We start from the raw sequence: 16,435 nt of genomic DNA, 5'->3' as shown, positions 1-16,435 counted from the left end.
AAAATAAAATAGTAAACTTTTTAATCACAAATAATTAAGTTGCAACAAAAAATATTTGGAACTTCTTATTGGGTTTATTAATTCAGTTCAGATTTAAACGAAAAAAATTTTTAAAGATCTGTGAAACAGTTGGACCACACAACAGAAGTAAAATTGTACGCGAGGAGCACAAAAGGGAGACGCAATTCCAGAGAGAAAGTACAGACAGTGCGTAAGAGAGAAACAACAGACTTCCGTTAGAGAGATGCCAAAAGACTTAAACCGTTGAAGTCTGCCACAGATATGGATTTCAAAGTTGTGTAATTAATTAAAAAAAAAACTAAGAGTCGCATCAAACAAGTAAAAACACATCTGGATTCGTCACGGAAGTATCTCGATGTGCATTTTGTTATAAACAAAATTGTTATAAACAAGGTATACATCGGATCGAAAAACCAAGTGCACCAATGCATTCCTCTCGAAAAAATCTAGATCTGCATTTTTTTGTTTTTTCGTAAAACCATTTTTTAAACAATTAGAGCATTTGTTGTTGTTTAGCGCTCTGTTGCTCCGTGCCCGTAGATATGGATTTCAAGTTTGAATGGATCATAAAAATGTAATATTTAAAAAATTTAAAGAACGAACATTTGAATTTAATCTAAAAAAGGCAAATTTTCAACTAAGCAGTTGCAGTTAACTAACATAGTTATTTTTAAATAATAATTATTAATGAGTGGGGGCGGATTAGAGCCACAGTGAAGTTAGCTGACAAACTCAGCTCGGCTTTCACATGCGGAGATCAGCGTAAAGTGTGCGCGCGCACGCTGGACACGCACGTTCCTTGACGCCCCCCTCTCTGGCGGCCCCTTGGTTCTCCGCATGTGAGAGCCGAGCTGCGTTCGTTAGCTAACTTCACTGTGGCTCTGATTCGCTCCATAATTGGTTACATTTCAATTTTTAATTTTTCTCACTTGATTTGAAAAAAAGGTTCCAACCTAGAAATTTGTTTAAATTGATTAATTCTGTTATGTACCTTTTGTACGTTTTCAGAAAATGGTTTTCAAGGAAATATTTAAATTTAAAAAAATTGGTAGTGTTTTTTATTTTAAAGTTTATAATGAGTCAACTGTATGATCCACTTGAGACTATTTCTACTTAATATTCCGTATGTGCCTTCGAAAATTACGTCACTGCCTTTGCCGACTTTGTGTTTTTGAATCGGGTCCAAAACCCTTGAAGACGTTCAGGTCAATGTCGATCTAATATTACCGAATTGGTTTTGAATTCTGGCAATAAAACTGGAATAATGACGAAGTGATCTCAGGATTTTATTTAGAATTATTGTTCAAGTGCATTCGGTTATTTTAAGAAACACTCGAAAAAAGAAAAAATTTATTTTTGAAATATTCATTCAAGGTCGATTTCAAGTTTAAACTTAATAAACATTTACGATTTTTTTAGATTTGACTTTGAACTTGCAACATTTAACAAAGTGGGACAAATGGACAGAAAAAATGCTGCTATTTGTAAAAAAATTCGGTAGACACTTTTCCAGGTCCCGCTATTCGTATACAATGGTAAAAAATTAATAAAAAATGCACACAAAATTTTATAATTTCATCGTATAAGGTTAAAAAATTTCACTTCCAAGATACGGTTTCGTTCTTTGTAGAAATTAAAAAAAGTTCAAGTATCAATTAAAAATTTTTAACTACCTATCTTATTTAGGATAAACTAATTTTTCCGAATTTTCAAAGTAGTACTGTAATATTTATTAACGAAATTTTTTATTCGGCAAAATGTTTAAACTTAAATTTTCAAATTCCCCAATAAGATAAACCTGGGAAATTAATAAAATTCGAAATTATCAAATTCCCGACAATAGCAAAATGCTGAATTTTCAAATTTACAAGGAAAAGTATTGATAGTACGCTTTAGAATAATCATCCCACATAAAATAAATGATTATTGTAACAAAAAAGAATGTGACTACGCTTACCGAAATTTCGGTACAAATAACAGCCGAATTTTTTTAGTACGAATATAGGGAGCTGGAAAAGGGGCGATTCATACCCAAATTTTGACTATTGTATTTTTTTGCTGGAATTTGAAAATTTTCCAATTTACCACTTTTGAGAATTTCAAAATTCGAAATTTTATTAATTTCGCCAACTTGAAATTTCGACAATTCGCTTTTTTTGGGGGAATTTGAATACTTGGAAATCAAATTCTCTTGTGAGTTTTAAAATTCTAGTTTTAGAATTTCGGGAATAAATATTTTCGGTAGTTTCCTTTTTTGGGAATTTTTATTTTTCGGGATATTTCCTTGTTGTTAAGTATTTTTTCGACATTTTTCAACATTCGGGATTTGGCAAATTCGAAAAAAATATGTCATCTCTCTCATTTTGCTCAAAAACAGTATGATAATTCAATCAAATGATTATTACTAAATTAAAAAATAATTTAAGTAAAATGTAAAAACTAAAATTGTAAATTAAATTCAAAAAGCCGTTTTTGAAAAAAGATTTGAAATCTTTTTTAAATTTGTTTAAAAGCTCAGAATTAGAAAAAAATAGACAATCATTGTTTTTGATAAAAATTTAATATGCTTAATTTACAAATCATTTTTAATGAAAATCTTAACTATTTATTTGAAAAAATAACTATTTTATAGGAAATTCGTTCTTTTTGGTTCAAAGTTAATTTTTTAAATCTGAAAGTGTAGCTTCTCCATTTTTGTTGCATTCTTTCTTTGACAATTAAAAAATACAACTACTTAGTAGAAAATTCATGTATTTTGTTGATAATTTACTTAATTTGGGCAAAAAATTAATTTTGTTTGCTTAAAATTATTCATTTTGGTTTAGGATTGAGCTATTTAGTTAAAAATTCGTAATTTTTCGTTAGATTCCACTCGTTGATAATTTGTTTTTTGTTATTAAAAATTATATTTTTCAACTAAAATACTAACTGCTCCATTCTTCGTTTGTAAAATTTTCTTTTTAATCTCGTCTTTTGGAAGAAAATTAATCTTCTTGGTCGAAAATTTATCTTTGTAGGATCCAAATTTAGCTATTTGGTAAAAAATTAAATATAGTTTTGCTCAAACGTTGATTTTTTTTTCAGTTGAAAATTCTTTTTTTTGTCAAGATTAATTTTAGTTGTTTTAAAATTTGTAGTTTCAGATAAAAATGTAATTATTTTAGTAGAAAATTAAACTATTCTGCTGAAAATTCATCTTTTTTTTAATTGAACTATTTTTGTTTCAAGTTAAGATTTTCTTTGATTAGATTATGGACTATTATATTTTTTGTTAAAAATTCATATTTATTCTTTTAAAAGTCAACTGCTTTGTTGAAAGTGAAACTAATTTCTTTGTTGATAATTTATCATTTTAGTTGAAAATCTTCTCTTTTTTTTTGTTACAAATTTAAATATCTCGTAGAATTTTTTTTTAATTTACCTTTTTTTGTAGAAAATCTATCTGATTAATCGAAGCTTTATCTTTATGGTTAAAATGTCATTTCTTTAGTTGAAAATTTAACTATTTTGTTGAAAAAAAAAATTTTTTTTAATTTATTTTTCTAACTGGAAGTTTAACTATTCTAACTATAGTTAAAAATTAATCTTTTATTAGTGTAACATTTACATATTTTGTTATAAATTAATCTTTGTTATAGAATATTATTTATTCTGTTAATTAAAGTTTTTTCTTTTTTATAGGAATTAATTCTTCTTGGTTGAAAATGTATCTGTTCGTTGAATAATTTACCTATTTTGTTGACAGTTTATTTTATTGGGTTGAAAAATTATTTGAATACTGAAATGTTATCATTTTTATTTTAGTTTAAAAATTTATCCGCTGAAGATAAAAATTCCTCTATTTTATTGAAAATTTGTGCTTTTAGTAGGAAAGTAATATGATTTTTTGTAACATTATCTATTTGTTTAAAATTCCTTTTATTTTATAAAAGTTTTAACTATATTGTTTCTTTTTTGTTTAATTTATATTTTTAATTGAAAATGTAACTATTCAATTTTTTGTTAATAATTGATCTTTTTTAGTTTAATATTCATGTATTTTGTTCAAAAGTTGTATTGTCCGGTTAAAATTTTTTTTTTGATTGATCATTCATAATTTCAGTTAAAAGTTCATTTCCTTGATTGAAAATTTAACCATTTTGTTAAAAACTCATTCTTTTGGTTAAAAATTTATTTTTCTGATTGAAAATTTAAATATTCTATTTTTTTGCTAAAAATTAATTTTTCCCAGTTGAACATTCATGTATTTTGTTTAATATTGGTCTTTTTTGGTTAAAAATTTATTTTTGTTGTTGAAGATTCAACATTTTAGTTGAAATTTCATTTCTTGGGTTGAAAAATTTAATATTGTGTTGAAAACTCGTTTCTTATTTTAGTTAAAAGTTATTATTTTTTTTAATGAAGATGTAATCATTACAATTTTGCTCGAAGATTGTTCTTTTTTTATGGTATCAAAGTCATATTCCTTGATTAAATTACAGAAATTCTTGAACGTCTTTCCATACAAGATGGAGATATGAATTAAAAATGGTTTAAATTAAATTTTCTATTTAAAAAAGATCTTCTTCGCTCCGTTGGAAATCGAACGAGACGTCTACCTATTGCCGGTCACGTGCTCTTACCACTAAGCTACTGGAGAAATAAAAATAAGAACCTCTTTAAAGAGTTGCACTGCATTTTACAATGTTTTATGTTTGATACAATTCAATTCAGATTCCTTGTAAATTAATTAAATATAACACCTAGCAAAATGCAGCGTATATCTGAAAAAAATGCTTCTTTCGATCTCTCCAGTAGCTTAGTGGTAAGAGCACCCGACCCGTATATTTGTATTTTAGATTTTTTGTTTGATTGGAAATGTTTTCGATAGAAGATATGAGGAAAGGGACACAGTTTCTAGTGGGAAATAAATTTTACAGTAGAAATGAAAGCGCTGAAAGGTGAATGTGAGTGAAACCGATCACCCACGTGGAAATTCCAGTAAGCTCTTACATAATTAACATATCTCAGATCTCTTACCTTTGATTAAATTCGTAACCATTCGCGACACTCTGCTAATATGTTAATCGATCGGATAGAATGGGTGGAATGAAATTTCTTAAAAACAAGTGTGAGAATAACAAGCAGTACAATTGTACAATTGTATAATGAGACCTGATCGAGGTTTTTATTCTAGAGAATGGTAACATCTTAGCCTCGGCTCGAGAAATCACTTCCGAATTAGGTCTTAAGCTGACGTATATTCAGTACCAAGATTGGATATTTCCTTTCAGGATGAACATTATACTGACCGTCAATTCCTATTTATAAACATAAAAAATTTATTTCAAGTATTTTTACAAGTTCGTTTACAATTTATTTCTTCAGTTTCTTTAAGTTTAAAATTTGCAGTTTTATGGGCGAAGAGTTTGAAAATAAGAAAAAGTAAACAATTTTCACCTCAAGATATTAAAATATCAATTATACTATATTATTATATGCGCGTGCTAACTTTTCTACTAATTTTTATCACTTACCGAATTTTTTAATAACTATTTATTTGTTAAAATTTTCTAATATTATTTTTTATCCTTTTATCCCCCATCCCCCCTAACTGCAGTTGCGTCACATTTTTTGTATTATTTTTAAAAACTTAATAAACGTCTTCTAAATAAAAATACGGATTTTAAAGATAAATTGAAGTATAGAAATAAATAAAACAAGATTTTTATGTAACTCAGCAATGCTTTTTAAATATTTTTTGAATGACAAATATTGAAATTACTTACAAGGAAAGAAGTATTAGCAGTGTTTTTTTAGAATTATACAAATAGAAATTTTATAATTTTCATGGCACAATTAGGAAAGGTTTTTAAATATTGCAAATTTGTCAAAACAGATTCAAAAAGATCTAAAAAAAATTATATTTATTTAGTTTACAGGATTTTACAAAATACAAGAAAAATTCCAGACTTTTCAAAGCATGCATGACTTTTAGAAATTTGGAAGAAATAACAAATATTCGATAAAATTTCGGAAGTGCTTCCAAGGTTTGAAATGATTTTAACCTATGCAGAACTTATTAAATTCCAAAGCATATTTTTAGGTGACTCCAATTTTTCTTAGAATTTTTAAAAATCATTCAAAATAAAAAAAAATCACATCAAAATCTTCCAAACTTTCCTAGGAATTTGAAGAAAATTATCAAATATTTATGAATATTTCGGATGAGTCAAAAAAATCTATAAAATCAAAAAGAAAAACAATTATTTTACACAAGTTTACAAAATATTAGGAAAAATTCGATCCCTTTTAAAATATGCTTATGACTTCTAAAAGTTTCAGAGAAATAAAACCTATTTTATGAATGTTCGGAAATGCTTTCAAGTTATAAAATATTTTTAATCTATTCCATGCCTCTTAAATTCTTGGAAAAATTTCTAGCTGACTCAAATTTTGCTTAACATTTTGAAAAATTATTCGAAATGTAAAAAATTGCCTTAAAATGTTTTCTACAATTGTATCTATCATTTTTAATTTTTCAGAAAAATGTTAGTGTCAAGACGATCGGGTTTGTTAAGTCTGGGTTTTTGCTGTTGTTTACAAACTTTAACATAAATATGTATTTTGTCAAATCTTCTAAAGTTTAAAAATCTTCTTCATTCCCTTCAAATCATCGCAATATTTATGGAATTAAATGGTTTTATTTTCTTTTTTTGTATTTTTCAATGTTATAAAATTAAACGTTTTGCTTTAAAATCTTTCGCTCTTTTTGGAAATTTAAGGAAATATTTTGAAATGTTTTGAAATATTTTTCCATTTTCTCTTAAAGTTTATTTTTCAAATTAAAAATTCTTAAGGAATTTTTTTAGGAACCGGAATAAAAATTTTTTTTAAATGATATATTGTGGAAAAAATTTCCTTTAAAATATTTTTCACTTTTTTTTACTTCTAGAAAATAATTTGAAACGCTTTGTAATCTTTTCCAATGTTCTCTTTGAACTCATTAGTAAAAAAATCATTAGAAATTTTCCCATGAAACTTTAGAATATATTTTTTATTTTCTTGACACCCTGCAAAATTAAGTTTATCTAAATTTGGTTTAAGTCCTGAAAAATTAGAAGAATTACCAGTAGCCTGATTTTAGTTCCACTTAAGACTCAGGTAAAAAACAAATTCAGGAGAAATCTATGAGATTTTAAAACAGTTCAAGTTAAATTTAAAAAAACTCGATTGATTTCCTTAAAACAGGAATTAATTTATAGAAATTTAAGGGAAGGGAGAAGAAATCGATGAAATTTATGAAAATTTAAGGTGAATTAAATAAATACAAATTAATTGAAAACAATTTTAAAATATTGAAAAACTTGATTAAATTTAGTAATCTGAAATGAGCTTAGAAAAATTTAAGAGAATTCAAAGGGATTTAATGAAATTCCTGAGAATTTAAGGTGAGATTAAAAGACTTCAGGATAAATTAAATAAAAAATTATGAACATTAAAAAAAGCTATTGAATTAAGTATAATTTAGTCAATTTAAAAGAACCAAAGTGAATTAGAAAAAATCAAAGGAATTCGAGATAATTTATTAAAAAGAATTCAGGGTAAATTAATAATAATTCAGGGTGAATTCCAAAAAAAAATTTTAATCAATACAAATATTTGAAACCCTACTAATTTTTAACCAAGAAAGTGACTAATGACTGCAAAACAATTCTGAAGAGTTTAAAAGAAATTTACATTTTTTTTAAATCGAAAAAATCCAATTATTTGAGTAAAATTTTAGTGAATTTAGAAGAACTTAAAGGAAATAAGAATTCAATGAATATCATAAAATCTCAAGCTGAATTTAAAAAGCAATCAAGTGAATTAAAAGTAATTTAAAAATACGAAAATATTTTTAAAAAATCAATTGACTTAAGTAGAATGTAGAAAATTTAGAATAAAATTTTAAATTTATAACCAAAAAAGTGACCAATCAGTACATAACAATTTAAAAGAATTTAAATGAATCGATGAATTTCATCAAAAATCAAGCTGAATTAAAAAAAGCAATCAAGTAAATTGAAAAAAAGTATTTAAAAATATGAAAAATCTATGAAAAAATCCATTAATTTAAGTAAAATTAAATAAATTTAGAATGATTTAAGTGAATTGAAAAAGTTCAAGAGAATTCCAGAAATTTCAAATGAATTCATGGTGCATTAATAAGAATTTAAGGTGAATTAATAAGAATTCAGGGTCAATTCCAAAAAAAATTAAAATCATTAAAAATTCTACTAATCTCTAACCAAAAAACTGACTAAGGGCTGCAAAAAAATAAGAAGAACTCGATAAAAAATTCATAAAATATCCAGCTGAATTTAAAAAAGCAATGAAATAAATTAAAAATAATCAAAACATGTGAAACAATTTTTTTAAATCCATTGACAGTAGGATCGAATAAATTTAGAATAGCTAAAGTGAATTAAAAAAGTTCAAGAGAATTCCAGAGAATTTAAAAGAATTTAGGATTAATTCAAAAAATTCAAATCACTTCAAATCCTTGAAATGCTACTAATTTTTAAGCAAAAGAGTGAATAATAAATACACAACAATTCAAAAGAATTCAAATAAATAACAACTTTTTTTAAATCCAATTATTTTATTAAAATTTGAGTGAATTCAAAATAATTTAAGGTAGTTAAGAAGAATTCGATGAAATTTATTAAAAATCAAGCAGAATTTAAAAAGCAATGAAGTGAATTGAAAAAAAAAATTTTAATAGGAAAAAAAATTTATAATCCATTGACTTTATTAGAATTGAGTAAATTTAGAATAATTACAGTGAATGAAAAAAGATCAACAGAAATTCAGAAAATATAAAAGAATTCGAGATGCATTAATGAGAATTACGAGTGAATTAATAAGAATTCAGGGTGATTCCAAAAAAATTTTCAAATCACTTCGAATCTTTGAAATGCTACTAATTTTTAGACAAAAAGGTAGCTAAGCCGACAAAGCAATTCAAAAGAATTAAAATGAATTACAAATTTTCTTTAAATTGAAAAAATCTAATTATTTCAGTAAAATTTGAATTAATTTAGAAGAATTTAAGGGAAGTGAGAAGAATTCGATGAAATTTATTAAAAAAATTAAGCTAAAATTAAAAAGCAATCAAGTGAATTGAAAACTATTAAGAAATTATTCGAATTCAGTCATTTCAAATGAGTTCAGATAATTTAAAAGGAAATTTAAAAGAATTTGCTGAAATTCCTACGCTTTTAAAGTGAGTTTACCAGATTTCAAGATGAATGAAACAAAATTTTTTTTAATCTATTGAATTGAATAAAATCGAGTGAATTTGGAAGAATTCAAAAGAACTTAAAAGAATTCAGGATATATTAAAAGAGTTTAGGATAAATTATGAGAATTTAGGGCAAATTCCAAATCAAAAGAATTCTAAAGAATTAAAAATAATTCAGGGTGAATTCCAAAAAATAATTAGAAACCTCTTCAAATAATTGAAAACCTACAAAATCCGCCACTTCTCGAGATTAAATTCTTTTAAAATCACTAAAGTATTGTAAAATCCCGTTAAATTCTATTATATTTCCCAAATCCTGGAAAATATATAAAATACGTTGAGAGCTTTGAAATCCCTTAAAATCATTGAAATCGTAAGAAATGTTATAAAATTCTGTGAAATCTTTAAAAATATCCATATCCTCCGAAATTCTGAGAAATTTTGTATCTCAAAATATTTCAAACGCTTTAAAATCCCTTCAAATTAATGAAATTAATAAAAAAAATTTTTGGAATCTTTTGAAATTTCTTAAAATATTTCAAATCAAAAACTCTTGAAACTGCCTTAGATTTTAGAAGTTTTAGAAATACCATTTACCAAAATACCACAATTTATTTTAAAAATGGGCGAAAAGGTGACCTGAATAAAAAGCGACTAATAGTCACTATGTGACAGCCCTGATTATTTTTTACAGTTAATTCTGATAGAAATTCTTTGATTTTACTGCTTTTTTCAAAATGTCTGATTCTTGAGCGCTTTTAGCTTATTATAAATGTTTGTAAAGTTCCATTATGGGGTTTAAATATTATTTTAATACTAGAATTTGCCTGGAATTTTGGCCAGGGGAGAGGTAAACTGCAGAAAACCGCCTCCTAAATTCAGACGGTTTTTAGACAGTCGAATTTGAAGGTAACTATTCGAACAAGGCCATCGAATGCACACAATCATCCTCTCTTTTGATGACAAAATACTGCCATAAATTTTATTTTATTTAGAAAAAAAGTGTTTAGAGGTTGCCCTAGAACGTTTTATGTCTATAAATTATTTTACTTGGTTTTTTATTGCTTTTAAATACCGAATACAAATTTTCAACAAAATATTTCAAAATTGAACTAAAACAGATTATTCTTTAAACAAGGAGTTGTAATTTCTACCAAAAAATATTAAATTTCTACCAGAAGAGGTAAATTTTTAATCAAACATTTGCATTTTTAACCACTAAAAATTAAATTTCAATCGAGATGTTTAATTTTCTGCCAAAAATGACAAATCTTCGACCAAATACATGAATTCACAACTCAAACAGATTAACTTTTAAACAAAAATGGACCTTTACATTTTCAGTTAAAATATTATAATATTAATAATAATCCAACATAAAAATTTCACTTGAAAATTAGTGTTTAAATTAAATTATAAATATTAAGAACAAGAAAATAAGTATTATCACTTTGCAATAAAATTTATATAAATATAATTTTTATCAGATTATCAAGAAAATTAAAAAAATATTTTGGAATATTTCGGATCTGTCAAAAAGGAATCTAGAAGATTTTAGAGAAATTTTTTTATCTTACAGGATTTTACAAAATATGTATCAGGGAAAATTCGAGTCTTTTAAAAGAAATCTTTCACGCTTTAAGAAATTTAGAAGAAATCAAGAAGTATTTGAAAAATTTTCGGAAATTTTTTCAAGTTTTTCAGTATTTTTAATCTATATTTAAATCGTCTTAAATTCCTAAAAATATTGTTAGCTGCTCCGGATTTATCTTAAGAGTTTAAAAATCATTCAAAACATAAAAAAATCGCCTTATAATCTTTTAAATTTTCCCAGGAGTTTAAAGAAATTTTTATGTTCTTGAAACCTATCGAAATTCTTTTCAGGATTCTACAGTTTTTTTCTCTTAAAAATCTAAGTTTGTGAAAATCTTTTATAAATCAAAATTCATTTTGAATCTTTTCAATTCTTCTAAATATCTCTTAAATTTACTCGATTTATTTTTTATATTTTTTATTGTCACCAAATTGAAACATTTTGGTTTAAAATCTTCTATTCTCTTTTTTGAAACTTTATAAAATCGTTTGAAATGTCTAAAAAACATTTTTGTTATTTTGTTCTAAAGTTCATTTTTCAAAATAAAAAGTAATACAAAATTTTAACTCGAATGTCAAGCAAATTCCTTTTTAAACCTTTTCAGACATTCTAAGCCTTCTAATCTTTATTACCGATTTTTCTTTGACAAGTTTGAAAATCTTTTTAAATGTTTTGAAATATTTTTAAGCAATCTCTTAAGATTCATTTTTCAAAATAAAAAATCATTGTAATTTTTTAAGGAACCTACATTTTTTCATTTTCATGAAACCTTACCAAATTCGTAAAAAAATCTTTACAAGTTTTAATTCTTTTTAAATTTAGTAGAACTTCTGAATATCTCTTATACTTACTTAAATTTCTTCTAGAATGATTTAACATGGTAAAATTTTGCTTTAAAATCCTTCACACTTTTTTTTTAATTTTGGGAAATAATTAAAAATGCTTGGAATCTTTTTCACTTTTCTCTTAGGATTCGTTAAAAAACAAGCATTAAAAATTTTCTCACGAAACTTAAAAACATTTGCTGTATTCTCTTGACACTTTGAATACTTCAGTTTACCTAACACATATGAAAATCTTAAAAACTTAAAATTATTCTTTTATAATAAGAACTAAGCCATATAGAATTTTCCCAGAAATCTTCTTAAATATTTCTCAATTATTAAAAAGTTTCTTCTTTTTCTTTCGAATTCTCCAAAGTAATTTTTTTCCCATAACTGAATTTTTCTTATTTCTTAGAAAATTTTAGAAAGTTTAAAAATTATAGGGACGTAGCGAAGTGTTAAAAACATAACTATTTCCTATTATTAAACAATTATTTACAATTTAAAATTTCTGTGGATGTATAGATGATTTTTTAACAGATCAGTTAAACTTTTGCAAATAAAAAATATTTTTTAACAATTAGATAAACTTTCAACCAAAGAGATAAATCATTAAAGAAAAAAATGATTTTTTGAGAAAGTAGTTCAACTTTAACCTATCCCGCTGAATTTTTAATCCAAAAGGGCGAATGTTCAACAAAAGTAAAAAAATAGTAGCAGATTTTTCAATTAGAAAGAATAAAGTTATGAAACAAAATATTCGAGTTTTTTTATTGGATTCTATTAATTCCGTTCGCATTTGAGCGATACAAAATAAGAAAAAGGGCAAGGTTCTTCAGAACAGACATTTTTTATTTATTCTTTTTTATAAGATAACAACTATGCATACTTTTTAAGATTTTTTATTGTTTATTACAATTCTTCTTGTTTCCGTTTTATTTTATAAATATCTCAAATATTATAATTAATAAATAAAGCTCGTTTGAAAAATATTTTTAAGCATTTTTTAAATTGATATACAATAGTTTTCATAGACCAGTTTTCTTATTTTTACTGATCAGTAAATAATGGACTATCTTGGAAATCTTTCAAAATTTCTCTCGCTCTTTGAGGAATACAATACATTGGAAGTTCTTCTCTAAAATATTGCAAAAAGTCAATCAAATTTTTTTCAATTTCCTCTTGATAACTTGATCCTATGAATTTGTTTTCAATATTCTTTGCATCCTCTTCAGAAATCTGGATCAATTTATTAATTTATTATCATTTATGTGAATGAAAATTATATTTCTAATAAATTTATTTTAACATAGATAAAAATCGACTTTATTTTCATGCGACTTACTTGATTCCAATTTGATTTGATCAGAGCTTTCATAATATCATCCACCAAGCATTCACCACCCGAAAGCTATCATTATAAAATTACATTTTTATTTTTTAAAAATGTTTGTCCTATATTCATTTTTTCTTAATTAATAAATTTATTCCTTACTTCTGATAGTAAAATAGCTCGATTTTCACCTTGAAAGCAATCGAATTTGTCAGAGAAAATAGCAGTGGCCCAGGGCTCACGAAAGTATGAATACAAATCAACTATTTGCGAATTCTTTATAGTATAAGAACAAGAAAAAATGATAAAAAGGTAAATTATTTTTTCACTTAAACATTCAGAATCTCCATGAATAAAATTAAAAAAAACAGTCGTCTTAAGACGAAAGCGAATTGTTACACTTTGAAAAGAATGTTTAAAGTCATCCTCTCAAAATAGAATTTGAATGAGGCGAACCTAAAATAGAATTTAAATGAGACGAATCTTGCAAGTCGCATTTAAAAAAATGCACGTATCCAGTAAGAGGTCGTTCATAAACTACGTAACCAATTTTGTGCTATTTTGACCCCACTCCCACCTTAAAAAAATCGCGTAGTTCAAGTCTGATTCAAAATATATTATATTTTCAAGAAAATAGTTTAATTTTCCACCAAAAAGATATTCTAACGAAATAGGTGAATTTTTAAACCCAAAAAGAAAAATTCTAAATATCAACAGAATTAATTTTTAACTAAATAATAACATTAATTTAACCAAAAACAGTTGAAATTTTAGGATAGAAAGACGAAATTATTGGAAGGCAGTTAAATTTGTAACCCAAAATGTTGAAACTTCAACAAAATTTTCCACACAAAAAAGATTTTTTTTTAAGTACTTGAATCCTTAACTAAAGTGATGAAGTTTCAATAAATAAAGATGCATTTTTAACCAAATAGTTAAATTTTCAACTAAAAAAGATTTTTTAAACCCAAAAATGGAAATTTCCAGTATAATAAATTAATTTTAATTAAAAGGATAAAATTTGACCAAATTGTTGAATTCTCAAGCCAAACAGAAGAATTTTCTACAATATAAATCAATTCTCAACTAAAATTTTTAATCAATGATAGCAATTTTTCACAAAGTAGTCAAACTTTAAACTAAATAGTTAATTTTTCAACAAAAATACGTATTTTCAACAAAATAGTGGAATTTAAACACCAAAAGTTGAATCTTTAATAAAAATTATCATTTTCAACTCATAAAGATGGGTTTTAATAATTAATTATGAATTTAGCACTAAAAGAAAACTGTTAGCAAAATAATTAAATCTTTAAACATATAGATGAATTTTCATTCAAGAAAGAATAGTTTTAAACCAAAAAGTTGTATTTTTAACAAAAAAGTTTTATATTAACAAAAAATGGAATAGTCCAAATTTTCAGTTTCAGAAATTAATTTATAAAAACAATGTTCAACCTGTTAAATTAAGAAGACGCGTTTTGAGCCAGAAACTAAAAACAACCCAAAAAAGTTGAATTCTCAAGTGAAAAAGAAGAGTTTTTTAAAGACAGTTTGACTTTGTAACTCGAAAAGTTAAATTTTTAACAAAAAAGTTCATAGTTGAATTTTCAACTAAAAAACTTTTTTTTTACCCGAGATGGAAAAGTCCAAATTTTCAGTTTAAATAATTAATTTAAAAAATCCGTATTTTCAAACCGTTAAGTAAACCAAAAGAAAAAAGAATTTTTTACCAAGTAGTTTAATTTTCCAAAAAAGCAATTAAAGTTTTAAAACAGAAAGACACATTTTTTAGAAGACAGTTGACTTTTTGACCCGAAAAGTTAAATCTTTAACAAAATAGTTCATTATCAATTATGTTACTTTTCTACCAACAAAATTTTTGATAATAAAATAGTTGAATCCTCAAATATATAGATGAATTTTTTAATCATAATGTTGAATTTAAAATAAAATAGTTAAATTGTTAACTAACAAATATTTTCCTCTACCCAAAAATGGAACAGTCAAAATTTTCATTTTAATATATTACTTTAAAAAAATGAATTTTCAATCCGTTGAATTAAACCAAAAGACTAAAATACTAAAATTTTTAATGAAATTTTTGAATTTGAAACTATAAAAGATCAATTTTTAATTAAAAATATCAAGTTCCAACAAAAAATGAAACAGCTGTATTTTTACGTTAAAAAAATCCATTTTTAATAACCAAAAAACTAACTTTCAATCAAAGAGATGAATTTTAAAATAAAATAATGAAATTTTGACAAAAAAATGAATTTTCCACAAAAGAATTCAATCCAGTAGATGATTTTTTTTTTAATTTTATAAATTTTATAAATCTTCAGTCACTTTTTGAAAAAATGTATTATTCGAAAAGCATTTGCATCCAAATTTTATTATTTCAAATGCAGAATTTGCTAAATGAAATACGGTTTGTTTCCAGACCAGTGAAGCGTTACATGAATTAAAAAAATTTATCCTTTTCCTGGGAACTTGAATAAGAATAGTAAAAAGTTCTGAATCTTTAATTTTAAAAAGAACAATAAAAAAATGTTTATCAGTCTTTTTTTAAAAATAATATAACGTACTTGAAATCGGGTTTTAAGATTATTTAATAAAGATTCGTGTTTTCCGTACAAGGATATCAAATTTTGAACTTCGAAATTCTGGAATTAAATTTTTTTTAATTTATTCAATGCAAATGATTTGAAAAGATAATAGTGCATTTATTTTAAAAATATACCTTTTTACTAAAACACGTATACGATTCAATAAAACCATAAATATTTATCCGTATTCTGAAATAACCAATATCAGAAGTGCAGGTTCCTGTCACACAAACGTCGCCCTAAAAAAATAGGTCTCATTCTGATTAATTTAAATTCATTTTTGTAAGTTAAAATTAATTTTGAAATTTTTTGTGAAACAATAGTATAATTATCACATTAAAATTAATTTTTTGTCAGCAAATTTATTACTAAACATAGTTTCTAAGCATTCTTTAGGGGCCGTCCATAAACTACGTTACCCCCCCCCCCCCCCCCCCCCCCCCCCCCCCCCCCCCCCCCCAGCCACCAAGAAAAGTAACCAAATATTTTTTTTCAACCCGAAGACTTGAATCTTAAACCAAAATTTGTATTTTCAACTAACATAATTATTATTTTTTAACCAAAAATGGAATCGATACATTTTCAGTTTAAAAAATTAATTTTTAATCAAAAGACTTAAAGTTTCAACTAGTTGATTTAAAACAAAGAAGATGAATTTTTAAACAAATAATTTAATCCTCAACAAAAAAGAAGAATTTTCAACAAAATACACGTGTTTTCTACCAAACAGTTGATTTTTCAACTTAATAAAAATATAATTTTCACCACAAACGCAATAGCTCAATT

The 16,435-nt window shown here is 24.8% G+C and overlaps 2 protein-coding genes across 5 annotated transcripts in view; both read right to left on the bottom strand.

The window, feature by feature from the left end:
• The window catches only part of LOC117175674 (homeodomain-only protein-like), a 101,099-nt gene that overhangs the window by 12,291 nt on the left and 72,373 nt on the right, over positions 1–16,435 (bottom strand). The gene's annotated exons all lie outside the window — the stretch shown is intronic.
• The window catches only part of LOC117175672 (cilia- and flagella-associated protein 61-like), a 34,781-nt gene continuing 31,038 nt past the window's right edge, over positions 12,693–16,435 (bottom strand). The window contains exons 20-24 of one of the 3 annotated variants that reach the window (XM_033365403.1): positions 15,784–15,888; positions 15,629–15,706; positions 13,200–13,228; positions 13,050–13,115; positions 12,825–12,943 (exon numbers count right to left, since the gene is read on the bottom strand). In XM_033365403.1, the coding sequence (XP_033221294.1) occupies positions 13,079–13,115; positions 13,200–13,228; positions 15,629–15,706; positions 15,784–15,888 (249 nt within the window). In that variant the 3' untranslated portion in view covers positions 12,825–12,943; positions 13,050–13,078. Of the gene's footprint in view, positions 12,944–13,049; positions 13,116–13,199; positions 13,229–15,628; positions 15,707–15,783; positions 15,889–16,435 lie in introns of all 3 variants that reach the window. The other 2 variants (XM_033365400.1, XM_033365401.1) reach the window with 2 other exon arrangements.

This window comes from Belonocnema kinseyi, chromosome 6 (assembly GCF_010883055.1).
Source record: "Belonocnema kinseyi isolate 2016_QV_RU_SX_M_011 chromosome 6, B_treatae_v1, whole genome shotgun sequence".
In the NCBI taxonomy this organism is placed as follows: domain Eukaryota; kingdom Metazoa; phylum Arthropoda; class Insecta; order Hymenoptera; family Cynipidae; genus Belonocnema; species Belonocnema kinseyi.
Note: the sequence above shows the minus strand (reverse complement) of the source record. Positions and strands in the feature narration are given on the sequence as shown.